This window comes from Zophobas morio, unplaced genomic scaffold (genome assembly GCF_036711695.1).
Source record: "Zophobas morio isolate AGI-343-1 ecotype UQ-CSIRO unplaced genomic scaffold, CSIRO_AGI_Zmor_V1 ptg000058l, whole genome shotgun sequence".
Lineage (NCBI taxonomy): Eukaryota > Metazoa > Arthropoda > Insecta > Coleoptera > Tenebrionidae > Zophobas > Zophobas morio.
Genome location: NW_026972163.1, coordinates 3,092,679 through 3,114,962, shown reverse-complemented (window position 1 = coordinate 3,114,962; position 22,284 = coordinate 3,092,679). Strand labels below are relative to the sequence as shown.

General features: G+C 34.4%; 3 protein-coding genes and 2 long non-coding RNA genes across 5 annotated transcripts; all 5 read left to right on the top strand.

Annotated features, from left to right (window-relative positions):
- The first annotated feature begins 1,630 nt into the window (after positions 1 to 1,630).
- On the top strand, positions 1,631 to 3,031 carry LOC135143195 (piggyBac transposable element-derived protein 4-like). The gene is made up of 2 exons (XM_064075074.1): positions 1,631 to 2,940; positions 3,016 to 3,031. Exons 1-2 carry the CDS (start codon positions 1,631 to 1,633, stop codon positions 3,029 to 3,031), a joined length of 1,326 nt encoding a protein of 441 aa, XP_063931144.1.
- A 2,508-nt stretch (positions 3,032 to 5,539) lies between these two features.
- LOC135143194 (putative nuclease HARBI1) lies at positions 5,540 to 6,229 on the top strand. The gene has a single exon (XM_064075073.1). The coding sequence runs from the start codon at positions 5,540 to 5,542 to the stop codon at positions 6,227 to 6,229; it is 690 nt and encodes a 229-aa protein (XP_063931143.1).
- A 7,289-nt stretch (positions 6,230 to 13,518) lies between these two features.
- LOC135143270 (uncharacterized) lies at positions 13,519 to 14,352 on the top strand. The gene is made up of 3 exons (XR_010282725.1): positions 13,519 to 13,904; positions 13,954 to 14,135; positions 14,185 to 14,352. It is a non-coding gene; the product is annotated as an uncharacterized LOC135143270 (long non-coding RNA).
- Positions 14,353 to 14,356: 4 nt separating this feature from the next.
- On the top strand, positions 14,357 to 15,534 carry LOC135143269 (uncharacterized). Its single transcript, XR_010282724.1, has 2 exons — positions 14,357 to 14,881; positions 14,934 to 15,534. It is a non-coding gene; the product is annotated as an uncharacterized LOC135143269 (long non-coding RNA).
- A 3,472-nt stretch (positions 15,535 to 19,006) lies between these two features.
- On the top strand, positions 19,007 to 21,491 carry LOC135143193 (E3 SUMO-protein ligase ZBED1-like). The gene is made up of 3 exons (XM_064075072.1): positions 19,007 to 19,351; positions 19,447 to 19,878; positions 19,930 to 21,491. The coding sequence occupies exons 2-3, from the start codon at positions 19,455 to 19,457 to the stop codon at positions 21,489 to 21,491; spliced, it is 1,986 nt and encodes a 661-aa protein (XP_063931142.1). The 5' UTR covers positions 19,007 to 19,351; positions 19,447 to 19,454.
- The last annotated feature ends 793 nt before the right edge of the window (positions 21,492 to 22,284 follow it).

The window sequence follows — 22,284 nt, the reverse complement described above, 5'->3', positions numbered from 1 at the left end:
ATATACTTTAGTAAAACAATTTGATTATTATAGTTTTCCCAAAGACCATGAACAAAGAACAAAATGGCTAATACCGATGCGGAGGAAAGACTACCAACCATCAGTATCTGCAAAAATTTGCAGTACACATTTTACAGCAAATGACTTTCTGTATCGTTTCGGTCAAAAACTTTTAAAGAAAAATGCAGTGCCCTCGATTTTTAATTTTCCCCAGCATCTTCAAAAAAAGACTGTAAAACCAAGATCTCAACGATTAATTGTTCAGAATGTATCAGAACTTGAAATTCGAATCGTCGACCACGTTAATGAATGTAAGCCATCAATAAGGTATGTTATAGGTATCAATTATTGTGTGAAACTGTAGCATGTGGTTTTTAATTGGTTTTGTGGTAAGGAATCAACAAGAAGTGATTCGATCACATCTAAAGAAACGTGTACGTTTATCAATAAAAACGTACCCACATCGTTGACTGCAAAGCGGTATGCTTGTCAAAACATTGTTACTGAAAATAAAGTTTATGTGTTACCTACTTACTTAATTTTAGAAAGCGTTCTATACCGGTTTATTTTGGTGATTGCAAGGAAGAAGACATCACAGATCCCAAAAAAGCCAAAGTGATGTGGGGCATTGCTGTGAAAACAATAGAAAAACAAAGGAAGCTAATCAAATACCTGCATACTAGAAACAGACGACTTAACCAACGTATAAAAACGCTGCACGATTTAGTTGTTCACCTAAAAAACTCAAAAAAAGTTTCAGAAGACTGTTATTCAGTATTACAGGTATACTCGACTGATATTATCTAGCATGGTAGGGCATTTTTGCATGACGCTTTTATGTATTTGTAATATATGCTTCTAGAAGTTCATTCATGGCTGATTGATATTAATTTTAATTGAGATTTGTTGTTAACATATACATACTTTCATATTTCATTAATTAACTGAGCAGTGATCATTACTGATCACAATTGAATTTAACCTTCCAGAGCTCGCGCGTGGACTGACACTCCGCAGGGATCTCTTTTTGTAGATATTTTAAAAATTCCCCACCCCTTACAGCAACGTCGCCGTATACCTTCATGTTTTAGCCTATTAACACCTAGTACGCAGCTGCAGTGCAATTAGTGCGCATCTTCTACAGTTTTTTGTCATTTGCGGAGTCTCAGTCCGCCTGCGAGCTAACGTTTCAGTTCTTCTACTAGAATGTTTTATATTACGAAGTGCATTTGAAGCAGTAAATGGTACTTTTTACTTATAGCATCTTAACTTATATCGTTAACAAACTTTTTTGTAGATGCATTCTTACGAGAATGAGCAGAAACGTTTACACAATCTTATGGAACAATGTTTGTTAGAAGATAGTGTAGAAGGGTCGGTTATTGAATATGATGATGAGGAGGATGTAAATGAAGAAGATGCACTTGAAAGACAAGATACTGACACGGATACGGAACAGGAGATTTCAGATTGTGATGAGGTAGAGCAGATTAATTAAGGACCAACATTTACTGGAAAGGATAATTGTACACTGTGGAAAAAACATGTTCCGAATAAGAATGTAAGAACACGATCACAAAACTTAGTAAAACATCTTCCAGGTGTAAAAGCAGTTGCAAAAAATTTAAAAATGGAATTTGATATTTGGAAGCACTTTTTTTCCGATAAAATATTAGATTGCATAGTGAAAAACACAAATGATCATATTCGATTAGCAAGAGCGAACTACACCCGAGAAAGAGATGCTAAGGAAACTGACATTTTAGAAGTACAAGCACTGTTGGGACTGTTGTACTTAGCAGGAGTACTGAAATCCAGTCGCCTAAATGTTGAAGAATTACGGAATAGCAACGGTACTGGAGTGGAAATTTTTCGACTAACCACGTCACAAAGTCGATTTCGTTTTCTCCTGCAGCATTTACGGTTTGATGATATGACGACGAGGGAAGTTCGTAAGAAATTAGATAAACTAGCTCCTATAAGAGAAATATTTGACAATTTTGTGACAAACTGTAAAACTGCTTATACTCCTTTTGAGTATGTGACCATCGACGAGAAATTGGAAGCGTTTCGTGGGAGATGCGCATTCAAACAATACATACCTAATAAGCCTAATAAATATGGCATCAAAATTTTTGCACTAGTTGATGCAAAAACTTTTTACACTTCAAATCTAGAAGTGTATGCTGGTAAACAACCCGATGGCCCTTTTGCAGTAAATAACTCCCCAAACGCAGCTGTGCAAAGATTGTGCCAACCAATAAAAGGTACTGGCAGGAATGTAACGCTTGACAATTGGTTTACCAGCATAGACTTGTTGGACACTTTATATAAAAACTTCAATCTTACGCTATTGGGAACGATACGAAAAAATAAAAAGGAACTACCAATAGAGTTTTCTCGGCCTTTTAAGCGTCCAGCACTAACAAGTATGTTCGGATTTCGTGAAAATGCGACTCTTGTTTCATATATGTCCAAAAAAAATAAGAATGTATTGTTGGTGTCAAGTATGCATCATGATGACTGTATTGATAGAAACACAAATAAACCAGACATGATCATGGACTATAATGCGACAAAAGGAGGCGTAGATAGTGTCGATAAATTATGTGCAGCATATGACTGTGCAAGGAACACTCGCAGATGGCCCATGGTAGTGTTTTACTCTTTGCTAAATATTGCTGGTATTAATTCTTTGATTATATACTCGATGAACAATAACATAGATAGTATAAAAAGACGAGAGTTTTCGAAAAGATTATCATTCCATCTAATTGAGTCCCACATGCGTCGTCGTGCTATGCAGGGTATCCCAAGAACCATGGCAGCGAGAATATGTGAAATTTTGGGAACAGAAACACCTCAATCAGCCACTTCCATCCTTGCAGATCACCGCGGACGATACACGTATTGTGATCGAAGAAAAAATAGACCGACACGGTATTCCTGCCAACAATGTAAAACATTTATCTGCTTACAACATTCTATTTTTATGTGTTATAATTGTTTTTCAAGTATTAATGATGATTAGAAATAATCATGTGTCTAGCAAATGTAGATGCAATATCTTGTTATGTTATATTATCTTATGTTTACTAAATATATTTTTGTTAAATTTCTATGAGCTTTTTACTTTACCATTAAGTATGAACCATAAAAACCATAATTTTTAAAATGCGGACTCTCAGTCCGCAGCGAGCAATCATGTTTTAACCCTCGGATGCCCAAGCCTGGGTCAAATTTGACCCACGAACCACTTTTTTGTGATTCTTTGCTTCAATCTCTGAAATTTTTTCTCCTGGATTTTATTTTTTGCCTATTTTGGTGTTGTCGACAATATGTGAATACTTGCCGCCACTTGATTTTAGTTACATGATAGTTATCACAAATTTATAGCAGTGGATCAATTTTTACCGACTTTGGGACTTCATATTCTAGATTTTTAACAAGATGTTAAATGGGTAGGCATGTAATAGAAAAACAAAGGGATGGACTTTTGTGTAGTTTATGATTTGCCTAAACTTTATAAGATGAAAAACCCAGATTATAGACAAAGTGTTTCTTGAAGAAGACGATTATTTCATAAAGAGCTCGGTCCTCAGCTAGTGAAGCCTCCCATTCAAAGACGGGTTGATAGTGGTTTTAATGGTGTTCCTCGAAGTGTATAAATGGCAATTGGTACTGTAGTTGATACAAAAGTAGTTGCAAGGAATAGGGAATTCAGAAACGAAAAAAGAGAAAGATGTGGGCTTTGTGTGGGTAATGCTAACAAATATTCTGACAAATGCGGACAATGCGGCATTTTTTGTTGCAAGACAAAAGTAACAATAAATGTCTTAAAAATCTGCCAAAACTGTACACAATAAAACTATCGAATTTTAAGAATTTTATTAGTATGTTGTGTTAAATCTTAACTGTTTTTTTTATAAACATATTTTTTCATCGATGTTAATGACAAAAATATTTGTTTTGTGACTTTGTTTTCATTAAAACATAATAAAGAGGCAGTTGGAACTTGGAATAATAAAATCGAAAGCAAAATTAGGACGGGTCAAATTTGACCCACCTAACGTGGGGAATTATTATGGAAATGGTTGTTGGCTCTTGGAATTAATAAGAACACTTTCGTGTGGTCCAAGAATAAGCTGGTTTGCTCCAAACATTTTAAACCTGAAGATTTTTATGTGAGGGGGAATAAGAAGACGTTGAAATTAACGGCAATGCCCTTTATGGAAAGTAGATGTTCTGACGTTCAAGAAGATCAACCTTCTACTTCATTTCACTGCATTGTGCATTTAATTGCTATAACTAGTCATCATGCATAGTCTGTCAGTTCCTGTCTGTCAACAAGAATATGGCAAAAAAAGCTACATTATATTAATACATAAATTTATAAAGCTTCTCTAGCTATATTTTCGTCGCAAGAAAAGAAATTCAAATTACTTGCACAAAAACATGAATATGAAAAACGGGAATTACGGTACCAATTACATAGTCTAGTTTATTCAAATTAACGGTTAGGCGGTTACCAAAGTCATTTTAAGTGTCTTTTTCTTTAAAATGGCAAGTCCAATTGCAAGCCGTGCAAGTACTATTACAGAGGTGGTAAATGAAGGTAAAGACATTATGTTATTTTAATAAAAAATAAATTCAGTAACATGGAACATGATGAACTATTATTCCTTCATAAATGAAAACCATGTCCGGAAATGAAAAATTTAATCATCACTCATCACAAACTCTCGCGGACGCTTTAGTCAAAAGTGGTACAATAAATAATATTATTGGCTGACCGATAGCGAAACAACAAACTATACTGCTGGAATTGTCTGTTATTTAACGAAAAATTTCGAACCCCTTGGAATTCCACAGGTTACAGCGATATACAACATATCGACACGGATTTACAAAAACATGATCAATCTGAAGAACACATTTTTGCGTCGTTATCGACTTATCGTGAAAATATTTTAAAGCACAATGAGATAGTTAAAGAAAAATAAGTGCTTTATTAGGCATTTAGGCCCGCTTTTACCAACCAAGGATAATTATCAGAATAGTTATCTACGGTATAAATTTATACCGTCATTTATCCCTAGGATAAATTGTTCTGGTTTTACAATACCTTTTTATTCCCTGGTTAATTATCCCTCGGTTTTGTTATTTTTGTTTTGTGTTGGTATTAAAAGTGCCATATTGTTACGTCAACAAAAGTGAGATTTAAGAAAAAATGTTGGGAAAAACTAAAAATGTGGGTAGAAAACGTGGAAGTTTTTGATTCAGATAATGACAAAGAAATTAGGAATCAGCATGAGACGCCCTAAAAGATATCTGGAAAGGTGAAATATAATTGTAATTTAAAATTTTACATATTTTCATTGTCATTTACAGAAAAAACTATTATGCCGAATTGAACGAGAAAAAATACATATTCGAATATTTTGCAAGAAATTGAAGATACGATAAGGTCTCCAACAAATACACCATACATCCAAGAACAAAATTGTTGTTAACTCTGAGATTCATGGCAACAGGAACCATGCTTCTTGTGGTTGCTGATTTTGTTGGGATGAGTGAAGCATCAGCTTGCAAAATCATCACCGAAGTGACGCAGGCAATCGCTTCTTTGAGACCACGTCTTGTTTCTATGCCAAGCACACCCGAACAGATAACACAAACTCAAATAAGTTTCTACAGAATTGCCAGCTTCCCTAAAATAATCGGAGCAATAGACTGCTCGCATGTGGATATTGAGTCACCTGGAGGAGAGAATGCTGAATACTACAGATGTAGGAAAGGCTGGTTTTCTTGGAATGTTCAGACAATTTGCGACTCTGATAGAAGAATTTTAGACATTGTGGCTAGGTGGCCGGGATCGACACACGACCAAACTATTTTTAATAACTCTGCAGTAAAAAGAAAATTTGTTTCTGGTCAGTTTGGAGATGCTATATTGTTAGGAGACAGGGGTTATGCAGCAACTGATTATCTGATGACTCCAGTGCTTAATCCTCAAACCCCTCAAGAAATGCTATATGAGTCACATATACGAATACGAAACCCAATAGAGTGCTACGAAATTTGGAAAAGACGTTTTCCTATTCTGTCGCTTTGTATGCGTGTTTCATTAGAAAGATCGCAAAATATAATAGTTGCTATAGTTGAATTCATGTATCTTTTGACACACGTGACCGAAGTATCATACAAGCTCAGACAGTACCTACCATAAGAATCTTTGTTTTAAGGATTACAAAAACGAAGAGCCAGACAAATAGTATGTCTACCGAAATTAGGCCAAATTACGCTCTACGTCAGTTATTCCCTTCCACAAAGTTCCTTGAATTAGAAAAAGATAATATACGTAATAAATTCGTCCACATAGTGCGACAGGCACTGATGTAGTCAATCTAGTGACTGTTAATAATTCATCGATTTTTCATCAAACGTCACTGTCATTTTTGGTTTTACTCAGAGTGGTTAATCGCAGTTTTTCGTTGTTCTATTCAAGTTTTCTATTCAGTTCTTCCTAAAGTTGGTTGGTTGTTAAGATTCTTGTTTCGTTGTCCTATTTTTTATGTTTTGTGATCTTATTTCTTGTTCGTGTTTGGTCTACAACATGGAGGGGAAACGTTTGAGTTCCCGTGCCCAGGACATCGTGTCCAACTTTATAGAGTATTTTGCTCTTGAGAAGGAAAACGGTGGTCCTTTAATCTCATTAAATGGTACAGAACAAGGAAGTAAGTAAAAACCACTTGAAGGTTCATGGTTAATAATTTCGCTCAAATTTTTAGCGAGTTACAGATGCTCTAGGCGTTACTCGCCGAGCGGTTTCGAAGATTAAAACTAGAAAAGAAAGACTCCTTCCCAGTCCGACAAAATCACAACCCAATCGGAAAGCACCGAAACCAAAAGACCTGCCTGAGGCTACACATTTGTGTCATGTTGACGTTATGAACATTGTAATCTTTTTGACTAATTACTCCAAAGTAACAGTTATTAGTTTGGACCGTCGTCTTCGTTGATTCACTATTAAAGTCTCTCCAATCCCTTAAATGTGACATGTGAGGGCGTATACGTCGGGAGGGAAAGGAATCTGTAATGTCGGCTAAATGTCTGTCATGGTCTGACTTTTTGACACAATTTGACATCATGTATTTCGGTTTTTACTTGAAAAAGAGGCAAAATTTCGGTACCGGTGCCAAAGTCACAACGCCATGGGCGTGGATGGTCTTCAAAGGGTTATGCAATAGGAAAATTTTTTTTTTGAGGTGTTTACATTGTTATCGGAATGTGTCTCAGGAATTATGAAGCTGCATTCTGGATTACGTTTAGTGTTTGCTTGGTAGCTTGAAGAAGTAGGAACAGGTAGCGGTGACTTGGAACCATGGAGGAACAAAGTAGGAACAGAGCCGGGTTTAAGTCTTTTATTTGAATAATAACAACTTCTCTCAAAAGTGTTTACCACAAATGTATAAATTATTGGCAATATTATCACCTGAAATGGTTTTAATGGCTATACATTCCCTTAGGTAAAAGATTCATGTTGGGGTACCTACTTGTAGCATTAAAAACCTTTTTGCACCACAACCTTTTGTTCACAGTGTTTGAAGGGAATCTGTGCATTATTTTGTGGTCTCTAGGATCCTTGATTACTACACAAGCAGGCACAGAGCAATATTTTTTGGACATTTTGATAATATCAATTTAAGCACAAACTGTTTTGGCGCGTAACAAAACGGATTAATTACAGGTTCCTGTAACTCCCGAAGGGGGTGACATCTTTTGATATTTTCCCTTTTGACAAGTCGGACGATTGTAACCAATTGGAGAGACTTTAATAGTGAATCAACGAAGACGACGGTTTGGACGTTAGCTTTTGGTCACGTGTGTAAAAAGATACATGAATCCAACTATACTGCAGTTTTACATGACATTATTATAAATGAGAGAGAAGCCGATGCACCAGACGATCCGGAAATTATTGCTGCAGTTCAAGCAAGAGAACGACATAGAAGACGTTTACAAGGTGAAGAACAAGTAAATAATGCATCAGTGCAAGGACATGGACATAATAGACTCTGCGTCTATATACTAATAAATGAACATTTTCAAAATCTCCTTCAGATGAATAATAGAAATTAATAACTTTGGTCAATTATTTATTTAATTTTTATTGTCTTAATTCCAACTCAGCTTTTAAAATTAGTAGTTCCACCTTGTGTTTTTCTGTAATATTTTCCATCTTTTTCTTGTGTTCTTCTTTTAATAATTTAATTTTTAGTTCTACAAGTTCAATTATTATTAATCTTGAGAGCGACAGTGACGGCATTTCATCTGTTGATGAAAATAATGATTAATAATAATTTTAATAAATATTCTTTTCTGACTTTTGGTTTTATTGTAAAGAATTATGAGTTGCATTTCATGAACTATATTTCTTGTTTAGACAACGACGTGTTTGAATGTTGTGTAATACTTATCTTTTGGGTTATATATTGATATTAATTATTGAGTTTTAAGAAAAAGAAATATCATAACAAATGGTACTATAATATAATTCAGAACTCCGTTCGCCTAAGCCATAAACCGAGGTGATTGTAAATCAACAATTATTATCACCCAGTATGTAGGCTTCTAACCTGCCTCTTTTGTTAAAAAACAAGATGTTCTTTTTACAGGTAAGCGTTGAATCTAAGGGTGTCATTGTCTTTTAGTATAGGGCAAATGAGGTAAAGCAAGAAAACCGTAGTGCACTTTCAGGTAAATGATATAGCGATTCACTCAGTGGTTAGAGCAGTGGCGTCAAAAATGTTGAAGCACTGTATTTACATGTACATGAGGAATTGAAATAGTATTTTTTTAAAGGTAACCTATTTATTATTAACAATTAATAAAACAAAACGAATCGTTTGCTCCATCGTGGCAGTGGTTTTTGAGAATTACCATCTTCCAACTGATTGACGGTTGATGCAAAAAGGAGAGCCATCCATTAGGAAGGAAGTCATAAGAAAAACAGGCAACGGGTAAAATCAGTGATTGATGTTGATAAAAAGCCGATATTCGAAATGTTATCTACGAAATGTACAAAAAAAAGTACATTTTTTATATAGTTATAGTGCATATTCCTTTCTTTCATACTATAATGACCAATTTTAGAAGAACACGTTATACTTTAACCACCTTCCAAAAGAAACTATCAGATACTGAGATTTTTACAAGCTTGTATAGCTTCGCTATGAAAAGTTTTGCACAATATTGGGTTTCGTTACAAATAAGATAATCCGAGACATGAGTTAATGGTATTGCCAATGTTGTGTTGAAACGTCACTCTTTTCTCCAGAAATTTGAAAAATTCGAAAATGAAGGATTGTTCCGATTAGTTTTTTAGACGAGACATAGATTTTCCAACATAGATGGTACTCTCGGTTATTCCTGGCTGGATTCAAGCGTGAAAAGCGTCAAAAAAACTAAAACTGGAGGTGCAAGGTAATTATACTTAATATGTTTGAAAACAATATGAACACAATATTTTAATAAAACATAGAATAGACAGAAATATCGTTATGCATATAGATTGTGCCAAAGGACTCATTCCTGGCGCTGAACTGGTATTCTCCTCCATAAGAAAGGATGGTAATTAATTAATTATCATAGCGAAATGGACCAAAATCATTTTTTGCATTCGTTCGAACACCGACTATTGTTAGTCAATTTAGAAGAACAACCTCTTATCATCATCATTCTCCGTATCATAGTACGGTAATTAATAAGGCACCAAATTCTGCTTCCAAAAAATGATATCATAAAATGTATGGTGTATAACGACATTGTGTACAATGCATCAATATTAAAGCCGCAATTGATCCAGCTGATTCAACGGTAATAGTACTGCTGAAAAATCCTTAGAAATGTGGAAAAAATCGTTAGCTCGAATCACACCTGAAGCATGGGCAAAGACGAAAGATAAACCTGTAGGAGAAATTCAACGCTGGTGGGAGAAAAACATTTTGTTTGACCAAGAAGATGTAACGCCTATTATAATAACACTAGTTTACAAATTTAAACTTTTTTTCGTATCCAAAAATAAAAAAAAATATTTTCTACTTCTAAATTACTTACTGATAACAAATCCAAAAACGGATAATCCCTATCACGTCAGGTTTTTTCATAAATCCAAAATAATGAACTTTGCTTTTACCTTCTCGTTAGTGTTAAACTGATTCATGTTAATGCACCATGTCGTATAAAAAATGTCTTCGAGATCGTGCAAAGTAAGTGGAAATCAGTTTTCTTACGTTTGTGGTAAAATTATAGTACCTAAAGCTGGAAGACCTGTTCAAATATGCTTAAAAAGAAGGTATCAAGGTTTTTGGAACGAAAATGTGTTACTGTCGGTCTATTGTAAGAGAAACTGACAGTACGGCCAATAAAAGAAAGTGTTAATTATTTTTAATTTTGAGCCATAATGTTTATAATATATACTGGGTGTTGTTTTTATTTGATACAACCACTGTAACTTCTTTATTCTTAAAGATAAACCTATACTTCTTTGAGCAAATTTGTATCATTTAAAAAGATCTTTGTGAGGCCAACCTCACATTTTTATTATCACTTCCCGTAGAAAAATCAAAAGCAACCAATTATTCTAAAATCAATACTTGAAAAATTTTAAATAAAACATTGATGACAATCTAGCTTGAAAAATTGACTCATGTTATTTATTTACGTAAATGATCTTTTAAAATGATACAAATTTGCTCAACAAATTTGCTCAAAGAACTATATGTTCATATATATTTAAAAATAAAAAAATTACAAGAGTTGTATAAAAGAAAAGAAATACGGGGTATGTTTATATAAATATCTCAAAAACCTGACGTGATGAATTTTTTCTGCTTTCAGATTTGAATTTCCCGAACCCAAATCCTTTAGGTTCAACTATTTTTGTCTTTGGATATAAAACCTTGTAAACTAGTGTAATTATTTTAATAATAGTAATCAGCGATGATGACTATGATTACTATGATTTTATACTTTGTAATTATAGTGATTAGTTTAGATCATGTTCCTGTTTTTCTTTTTTGTAGTTTCTGAAACAATTTTAATTTTTCGATGGTTTAAATATCAAACGTCTGGCTGTTTTAGTTTTATATATAAAGGACAATGGGATAGTTGTAGTATCATTGCCTCCACATAGATCACATCGGCTCCAACCGCTAGATGTTACTTTTTTGCCCCTCTCAAATTAGCCTACAGTCAAGAATGCTCTACTAATTTAAAAACAAAAACTTTTCAAAAAATATTGCAACAAGATATAACAATGTTATTTGAAAAAGCTTACAATCGTGTTGCAACGATAGAAAAATCTGTGAAAGGTTTTCAATGTACAGGGATTTATCCTTTAAATAAAAATATTTGCAGTGATGAGGAATTCTGGGTTACTGTTGATCAAAACTCAAATGAAGCACAAGCATCTGCATTTGTTGAATCCATTCAAAACAATGCAAGGCAGAGTCAACACCATGAAGTTGAAATCAGTAGCACTCCGTCCACATCAGGAAATTCCCGAAGAGTTGCTGTAAGGAGAGAATCAAGATCAGAAAATGATTCTTCTGTATCCGAAGATTTAGTAGAAGTATCTGACATCGAAGAATTCACTTTAGACAAAACTCTAGTTTTAACTCAATCCTTGTCTGAAATCTGTCCTGTTCCTGAACAGCAATCAAGTACACAGCGACAAACTACAAGAAAAAAACATTAACCCATTACTGCCCACCGTATGATTTTTCATACCATATGAACGGGACTGTTTGAGGTTAGGTACTTATAACAAAAGACAACGAACCGGCTTTTGAAATATATCAAACTCTACCTTTTTTAATGGTCTTTCGAGTGCTTATTCATTGGAGATTGTTTAAAACAAAGTTACATTATCATATTGGTTTTTGCAAAACGGTGTCCTTCATTTTTTGCAGAATGAGTAAGAGGTAAGTGTACAATTTTTTATTTTTTCTACAAGAGAAAAATCCATGCATGTTTCTTGCGATATATATAAAATAAAGTCTGTAGATTTTGTTTATGATTTTTTTTTCACATGTTTTGCATTTTTTGCGTATGAAAAATTATACCTTGGGCGGTAGAAGGTAAGACATTTTTTTTTACAGAAGCAAACTTTATAATCCTAATGATCCGGTGGATGCTGAGCAACTTTTGAACATTTTAGAGGAACTAGATTCTGACGACGAAGAGATGGAACCCATACGAGATAGTTCTCAAATCGATCTTATCTTGATGCCACCTCTTGATGGTGCTGACAGTGATAGAGACGATGCTGATAGCGATGACGAGCCTTTAGGTACTATTAGAGATATTGGCAAAGGGGTTCTCAAACAGCCGATGGAAATCATATGTCACAAAAACGGAGAACAAAATATTGTCCATTTGGACGCGTCTAATGTAGAAGCCGCAAACATAGACGAACAAACTGTACAGGAATTTAGTTCTGATGATGAAATACCCCTGGCAAAAAAATTTAAAAAAGAACTACAGTAATGATCACTTAAAGCGAACCCTGTTAAAGCGAACTTCCTGATATAACGAACCAACTTGCAAAGTACGAACTGAAGTACCATAAGATACGTGTTATTTTTTTCCGATTATAACGAACCCGCTTATAGCGAACTTTCGGATAAAACGAACCAAATTTTTAATATCAAAGAATAAAAAATCGTTTATAACGAACTTTTTCACCAGTCAGCTTTATCTCGACAATGGTCAGGAACACTTTTGTGTGAATCTATTAGATCCCGTCAATTTTATCAGTATGGCATGGCAAAAAGTATCAGAACAAACAATTGCTAATTGTTTTCGACATGCTGGGTTTCTCCAGTGTGAGGAAAAATTTGAACCAGGGGAGGGATTTTGTTTCTACCGATACGATACGATACGATACGAAGCGATACGAAGCGATAAATGACAAGGACGAAAATATAAATTTGAGATGCGAAAGAAAAAGACGACCACATTTTATCGGTACCGATATTTTATCGTTATAGAAACAAAATCCCACCCCAGAAAACGAACTACTATTGGCTGAATGGCTGAGAAAGCACGAAAGCAGTTCTGACGATGAATTTGATATCGACTTCGAAGAATACGTCCATTTTGACGATATTTTTGTGAAATCTGAAATTTTGGATGATGCTGCTATTGTAGAATTAGTTTAATGCAACATTCAAACAGAAGATGAGACTGAAGACGATGATGATAACGAAGAAGAAGAAGAAAAAGAGGGAACGATCCCAAAACCCTCTTAAATTAACCTTTCTCACAAGAAGCAACGTAAAATTTGAGATTATTTTAAGTAACAAGTTTTATTTTTAATCAACTTTTTATTAATCAAGTTTTTTTTTCCTTATATGTACTACTGTATACTCAGGATCACGAAGCAATGCGTACACGTCATGGATGACGTAGATCCGTTACCAACACTAAATCAAAAATACGCGCTGCAATACGTGGCAATACGGATCAAAATCGATCAATTTGGGGGAAATTATATTGGTACGACTGATAGCGAAACATATGCTAAAGTTTTATCGATTTCACAAGTGTCATTGGTGTCAACTTTGGTTATGTTGTGTTATTGTTTGATTTTTCGCGTTTTTCTACTTTTCTGCTCGTGTAATCGTATCAGTTCTTTTCAGAACTATAACAGTTCTTTATAGAACTCCAAGTTAACTGTCCTGTACCGTGGTACGTGTCGCTTGCTTGAACGTAAACATTCCACCATGCCGAAGCCCTTGCACAAAGATGTAAAGCAAATGGACGATAATTTAGTGGACTATTTTGCTAAAGAACGCGATAGCGGGGAACCTCTTTTACCACTAACAGCTGTTCAAGACGTAAGTAGGTGTATTTTATTACAATTACTAATGCAGTCACATTGTACAGAGGGTTGCTGCTGCTCTGGGTGTATGTGTGCGAACAGTGAACTCCGTGGTACAACAAATAAAAACCGGAGAAGGTGTACATTCTCCCAAAAAATAGAGACCCCCGAACAAAGCAAGTGTGTGATATTAGCACTTCGGAGCAGTGTGCTATTCGAGAATGCTTATATGGAATGGTCGAAGAAAGTATGAATTTGATGCGCACACCTTATAGATACTAACGACTATTTTACAGAAATACATGTTACACGATCGCCATTAATTGATTGCTTGAAGGAGAAACATATATTTGAGGGTTCTGTGAGCTCGTTAGGAAAAATTTTACATTCTCAATTGGGTTTCGTTATTCGCCAACCAGTGTACGGAAGCGTCTTATGGAATTACAACATGTTGTTCATGCAAGAACCAATTCTTACGTGAATACATGCACAATCAGCAGAACCCAAATTCTTTGCCATGTGTATATCTTGATGAAACATGGATATTTGAAAATGGTTCGGTAGTTAGGTCATTGCAAGACGATAGTGTCATAAGTATCAGGATGTTCAAAATAGAAGGGAAAATTTAGTAATGTGTCAGTTTCACGTTAGTTATTTATTCTTCTCACTATATTTTAGGTATATTGTATTACATGCAGGTACAAGCAATGGATTTATTGATGAAGCAGCGCTAGTATTTTCTTCTAATACCAAAAATCCAGACTATCATGGCGAAATGAATCAACAGAATTTTCTCAAGTGGTTTCAATTGCTCATGAACCTTGAAGAACCATCACAGATTATTATAGACAATGCAAGCTACCACAGTACCTTTGCAAACAAATGTCCCAGTGGTTCATGGAAAAAAGCAGAAATTCGTGAATGGCTTTAACAACATGACATAAGTTCAGATTCACAGCTGTTAAAAACGGAACTTCTTCATTTGGTTGCACAGTAATGCATATACTATTCTCTATCGTTTCACTTAAAATATCATGTTTTTCAGAAATAAACCTCCAAAAACGTATGTTGCCGTGAATTGGGCCAACAGAATGGCCATAGAGTATTGCGATTGCCGCCATATCATTGTGTGTTTAACCCTATAGAAAATACTTGGGGAATTACTACAAATTTTTATTCCAAACACATTGGGCGTGATGGTTATGGTCAAAAAATTCCGTGAAAATGTGGAAAGAAGCGTTAGCACATGTCACGCCCACAATGTGGAAAAATACTGTTGACCATATGAATAAAATAATACGGGAGTGGTGGGAACGGGAATTAGTATTTGACCGTGAAGAGATTGCGCCGTTTATAATCGACATTAACGAAGATTCACATTATAGTTTTAGTGATTATGACAGTGAAGATTCTAATACTGCAGAGGGCATTCAGCCACTGTAACATGTAGGTTATTTTCCATTACCATCCTAATTGATTGTACTAGCGGCATGTTCTGCTGATGTCTTTTATAATCACACTATCACTTCACTGGCCAAATATACAAATCACTGGTCAGACGACGACGTTGTGCAACATGCATACTTATTATTGTTTATACTTTACTTTTGTATCTATTCCATGTCAATAAAGTAACTTATTCTGTAGATGTGACGTGCCTATTGTGGCATTGAAGACGGTAAGCATATTTCTCTAACTTGAAGCCTGTCACAACTGTTCAATGCTGTCTGTTTGAGACGTATGTTAACATTCTCGTTGGTAGCTTTAAGTACAGTATGAAGCCTTGTACCACCCTCCAAGTATGTGTTTAACACCCAATTGTCAGCAGTTTTTACCAGCAGTCAATGCAAAAATGAACGTTCTTAAAGCCAGTCATTCACGTTCCAACGCCGGGGTACGATTGTATTGGATACAACTGCTGTACAATTTTGCTGAAAAGCAGCAGTACACACACGTTACGACCTTGCAGTTAAAAATTTGCGATCGTGGTGGCAACATGTCCGAAGAAAATGGACTTTTATACCTGCTTTCACGGTTTGTATAACATACACTGTCCCCACACGATTAAGTTTCCAACCAATACAACACGATTGTACTGCTGCAGACAGACTTGTTCACCAACCGTCCACATCCAACCGATTTGCTTGATCGCATACACAGATGTTCGAAAACACTTCAATTTTGTCATATCCTACACAATTGTACCGCGGCGTTGGAACGTGAGTGGCAGGCTTCAGTGACTAGGAACACGTGAAAGGGGTTACAGTCGTGATCTTTCCTGTGCCTGAGTTTGTAATTCATAGCGTCTATGCAGCCTGCAGCATGCCCTTGTATGCTGAAACACTGCAAGTGTAGCTTATTTCTAAACTGTTGCTTCACACTAACGGTCTTCTCATGCTATAATCATAAATAGAACAAACCAAAACAATAACAAGCCGACATGTTTGTTGACAGTTTTCAAACCGATTCATTTGTATAATAAACGTGGTAGACGCATGACGTCATACAGAGTCCGTGACGTGTACGCATTGCTTCGTGATCCTGACTTTATTATTATCTTTACATGGTTATATTTTTGTAATACTTTTAAATGTTGCATCCTGAAATACATGAAATTCAGTTTATGAAAGCATGTATTGATTTTTTTGAGATCATTTATAACGAACTTCGCATATAACGAACTACTTTTCCCAGTCCCAAGAGGTTCGTTATAACCGAACATTACTGTATATGTAAAACATACCAAAAGTCGTAAATGGGAAGAAAAAACGTTAAGACAAGGTGAAAAAATAACAATTAACAAATCTCGTTCCCCGGATATTGTAAAATTTATTATTGATAATAATGCGGAACCAGTCGAAATTTTCCGAGTTTATGCAATTTATTTGTGATGAGTCTAAGAAATATGCCAAACTGAAAGGACATCACAATTTTGACGTTTCAACTAAGGAATTGTACATATATTTTGCAATTCTGTTACTACTCTATTTATAGCACCCTATTTGACATCAAATTACAGGGCAGTGGATTATTTAAATTAAACTCGACTTGTAAACCCTTTACGAGTCAATCTGTACTAAACCCTAAAGAATCCTTTTTATCTGTTGTTAAGTTTAATTATTTACCACTCTTTATCTTAGATTTTAGTCTTTATTTTGTGAAAAAAAAAATTCTTCTGATAAATTGAAAAAACACTTTGTTGTGATCCAAACTCACAACACATATACTCGATAAACAAATCCAGGTTCACAAACTTATTGCTTTCCTTAAGAGAAAATGAGTTGGTTATCAACCAAAAAAAAATCAAAAGTTTTAAGTTATGAAGAAATCATGCTTTTTCTAGAGCATGTCCCTGAAAATTTTCTTATAATGACGGTAGATAAACCATTCTCCTCTTTTACTTTACGTTTATCAAGAGGTTAAAACTTTTGAGGTTGCATTAACATTTGGAATTTGTGGAGCCTGCGAGGGCACGAAGTATATGATCTTCGACAGGAGGATATTAAAGAAATAGATAAATAATTAATTACCATCCCGGATACGAAAACAAACAAGCCCAGAGTTTTGACAATGGTAAATGATGAATCACCTGAAATCGACAATGTAAGGCTCTACCGGGAATATAAAAAAAATAAAGCTGCAGACAGAAATAGCTATTTGTGTATTAAGAGCGCAAAATTATACATTGCCGATTGAGAGAGAAAATTTCGGCGCGACGAAGGAGCAATAAATTTGCGCTCGTATTACACACAAGATTTTTTCTACATGCGGCATTGACGCATGCTACACACAGTCTTTCCATTGAAGGAACACACAGCGACATTAATTGAAATTTTATGCCACATTGTCGCACGCCTACAACAGGCAACACTAGGCGACAAGTATCAAGCAACATGTCGTACAGTGTTGCCTCAGTGGAATTCCGGCTTAATAGGCTACGGAATAAACTGTGACTTTTTTTATACGGTCAACATTAACGTTTTTTCGGAGCATTCATAAAATGTCGAGCAATAATACATGTAAAGAAAACTTAGGCGATATCAGAGAGGAACACGGTGAACGCTTTCATCAACAGATTCATGATATGGAAAACCGTTATCAAGGAAGGTGCAATACAGCAGTGATGAGATAATTACGTGTGGACATTAATAAGGAGTAATAACACAATACACAAACGACAATGTAGGTCAAGGAATCACTTCTAAAATTGAAAAACTATAAGAAATTAATTATTTTCGTTAAACATTTTTTGTGAATATCTGTAATCCTTGTTAGAATTTTAAACAATAGTTCTTTGAAAAATATAATCTTGTTTTCCACATGTCTGATTTTGTGCTTTTTTCAGCTACATTAATGGTATTTTATTATAAACTGACAGTTGATATGTCTTGTACGCATTATATTAAACTACATCAGTACAACTCAAAAACAGCAAAAACTGTACTCAAACAACAATTTCTTCAAATTTTGTTACCTAGTGTAATAATTTTTTATTGAACGGTGCATCTTTCGGCAACTGTTTCAAGAAAATTTGTGGTTATGTTATTTTTAAATCTTCAAAAGCAAAATTAAAATTTTGAGATTTCCGAAAGCGTTTTTGTAACAGATTCATTAGACTTACCTGATCAACATCTGCGACAGCAATTGGGATTTCCAAGGCTTGTTTTCGTTTAATTGTGAAGAGCACATGAAATGTCAAACCATTCATCACAAGCACCACCGCACACAACAAATGTAGCCTAATCCACACCAACCATTAAACAAAGGCTGCAGTGTAAACCAAAAAACGATAAACACCACGAATAGTCCGAATATTTGTACACATAAATCAGCTGATTGCACCGAGCGCAGCCGCTGACACACATGGTGTTCGGCACTAGAATTGAAATGAAATGGTAAACACACCAATTTCGACCGTAAAAAATCAAAAATTGAGGCTTAACAAATTGCGAACAGCTGAAATTACTGCTTGTACACTTCATGTAGTGTTTAAGCTAGTAACAAATACACGTTCAATAATAAAAAAGTCAAATAAATGCTAAATTTGATCAAGGAAATGAGAGTACACCACACGCTTCTGACACCGACAACCGACTCCGCGGTAGTGATGTGAAAAATCGATTCGATTCTTGAATAATCGATTGTATCTCATACTAAAGAATCGATTTTCTGTAGATATTTTAAACTTCGATTAATATTTAAATCGATTATTTTTTACGAGAATCGGCTAAAAAAATCAATACCCGTTTAGAAAAATCTAGTGACTTTAGCCACATTTGCGTGGTACTGGTTACCGTGCTGTGCATTGAATGTTGTTCTGTGTGTGGTTCTTTGGTTTTGCTGTTGCTATGGTTACCTACATCGTGCCTACATCCCACATTTGTAAAATCATCGTATGTGCATGTGAAATACTGAAATGCCTAGATTGAAGATTTGGCGGAAGTGGTAAAATCCCCCTTTTTTGTAAGTAAAATTATTAATCCGTGTATTAATCTTGCCAGATTTTTTGTTCGTAGAGTTTAGGTAAACCACGATTTTATATTTTTTCAATATTTTAGATATTAGGATGTCGATGCCAACGTCCAAATCTATTAAACGATATTTTACAAAAATCGATGCAATATCCTCAAGATGTAGATTTTGTCTCAAAATAGTTAAAAATCATAGTAATACTACTAATTTGCTCAGCCACATGAAAAGGAAGCATCCTATGATCCCTTTGAATCAGAAATCGATAATGAATGTAGAATCAAAATCAGAGCAAGAGGAGCCATGTAAAAAAAGACAATGTTTCGAGAAGCCCACATCCCCTATTATTCAATCCGAACCTGGGTGCAGTGGTAGCAGGACAATTGAAAGAAGTTGTGATAATATATCGAATTTATCAGAAGCAACAACTTTAAGCATCTTGGATAGCTCATCATTTTCACATATCAAAGGAAAACAGAAAAAAGTTACTGAAGTGTTTGAAGAAGTATCTTCATATACAGGTTTGTTCAATAATTGAGCAATTTATATTACAAAATTTATTTAAATTTTAGAAGGTGGTAGAAATGCCAGTAAGATTACAAATGCCATTTTGTATATGCTGGCTGTAGATAACATGCCACTGAAAACTGTAGAAAATAAAGGGTTTAAGAAGTTTTTACAAACTACACTTCCACTGTACAAACTACCATGCCGAAAAACTTTCACGAATATGATGGATGAACGGTATGAAGTTATTAGCTCTCAAATTAAAGAAGATTTTAAGAATGTTTTAAATTTCACAATAACAACGGATATATGGACTGATTCTTTCAACACTCGAAGTTTTATGGGAATCACCGTACACTTTTTTAACATGGGTGAATTAAAGTCTGTGAATATTGGTGTGATTATGTTAGAAAAAAGTCACACCGGTGAATATATATGTGAAAAATTAAATGATTTATGTGTGCAGTGGAATATTGACAAGGAAAAAGTAACGGCTATTGTAACGGACAATGGAAGCAATGTTGTGAAGGGGGCATACCTTTGTTTTGGAAAAAAAAAACATCTTCCCTGCTTCGCTCATACACTGAACTTAGTAGTTACAAACGCCTTAAAACTTACAACTCATCTAAGTGATATTATCAATAAGGTTAAAGAGATTGTTGCCTTTTTTAAACATAGCACCAAGGCAACTGAGGAATTGAAGTCTCAACAAATCCAAAATGGGGCGCCAAATAATAAAACGTTGAAGCTAATCCAGCAGTGTGAAACTCGTTGGAATTCAACGTACCTAATGTTGCAGAGATTTTTATTGTTGGCAACTTACATAAGTTCAGTGCTATTTAATTACAAAAATCCAACTATGGTTAATCATGATGAAATTGAAATTTTAGAAGAAGTTGTTTTAATTTTAAAGCCATTTCAATTACTTACTACAGAAATTTCAGGTGAAAAATATGTAACAGCAAGCAAAATAATTCCTCTGGCACATTGTTTAAAATTGTCCTTAAATCGTTTGGATGGTTCTACTGAGTTTGGGAAAGAGCTCATCACAAATTTGGGTAATGAAGTACAGAAACGTTTCTATTCTGAGGAATCTTTTATTGAGAGAAATGAAATATTAGCAGTAGCAACTGTTATTGACCCTCGGTTTAAGAAAATACATTTTGAAAGCGCACGATCGTTATCAAATACATTAAATATTATATCAAAAATGTTTCCAACAAAAACAAGGGAGGTAGACTCTGAAGGATTTTTTAAATCAGTTTCTGATAATAGTAATGATATATGGAATATTCATGAAAATTTGGTTGTTAGTAAAGAATCTCGAATTTCAGATGTAAATAGTGGAAATGGTTTGCCAACAGAATTGAAGCAGTACTTAGACCAATCGATTATTGCTCGAAATGATGATCCAATTCAGTATTTTAAGCAGTTAAAGATAGCGTTTCCTGAATTGTATAAAATTGCAACCAAGTATTTGTCAGTTGTTGGTACATCCCTACCATGTGAGAGACTGTTTAGTAGAGCGGGAGAGATCTTAGCAGACAAACGGTCTAGACTAACAGGACCACATTTGTCAAACTTAATATTCCTGAGCAGTATTGAAGATAAGTACTGGTTTGAATAATTTACAATTATATTTTTGTTTTAAGAGATAAATTTAATTTTTATGTTTACGACTGAATATTATTGATTTTGTATTTTATTGTATTAAGTTTATTTTCATTTAAAATGTTCACAAATTTTTTATTTTTTTACTCCAATTAAAGTTTATGACAATGTTGGAACTTTTTTTAACATTTTCCACAAAACGATTTAATCGAATCGATTATTTTGATTTGTGATTAATTGAATCGATTAATGGTCTAATCAAACTTTATCGATTTATCGATTCGATGTTTTTCGGACCAAAGTCGCATCACTACTCCGCGGGAAGCGGGAACCATGCTTGATAGGTTAGGTTAGAATAAAAATGCCACAGTAAATCAGTAACGAAACTTCAGCAATATTTGAGGATTCAAATATTTCGTAGCATTCGTATAATACAAATAATTGTACACAAAAATAAAAATAGCTGGTATGTACTAGTGACATTGGCGATTTTTTTCTTTTTTGTAAATTATTAATATATTCAAGCAAAACATTTTTATTCAATTTTGACGTTTTAAACTGCGTTTATTAAATCCGTAACAAGTCTGACAAATAAGTTGTTATCCACAAGTGAATTGCAAAATTTTTAATTCACTCTTAATATTTTTAAATCACTCACAAAAAAATAAAAAACAACTTCAGGAACATAAACATTTTGTTATTTTTAATAGTTTTCACAGAATACAATTTGTTTACAATTTTCACTAAAAGGTTGCTGCAACTGAATCAGTATTTTTTGGGGTATTTGTTTGGCTCTGTGAGGCGTCAAT

Excerpts from the sequence above, each read along its gene's own strand:
- LOC135143193 (XM_064075072.1), top strand. The coding sequence starts at position 19,455 with ATGTCGATGCCAACGTCCAAATCTATTAAACGATATTTTACAAAAATC. Across the intron at positions 19,879-19,929 it reads AGAAGTATCTTCATATACAG|AAGGTGGTAGAAATGCCAGT; the intron begins GTTTGTTCAATA and ends TTTAAATTTTAG.
- LOC135143194 (XM_064075073.1), top strand. The coding sequence starts at position 5,540 with ATGCTTCTTGTGGTTGCTGATTTTGTTGGGATGAGTGAAGCATCAGCT.
- LOC135143195 (XM_064075074.1), top strand. The coding sequence starts at position 1,631 with ATGGAATTTGATATTTGGAAGCACTTTTTTTCCGATAAAATATTAGAT.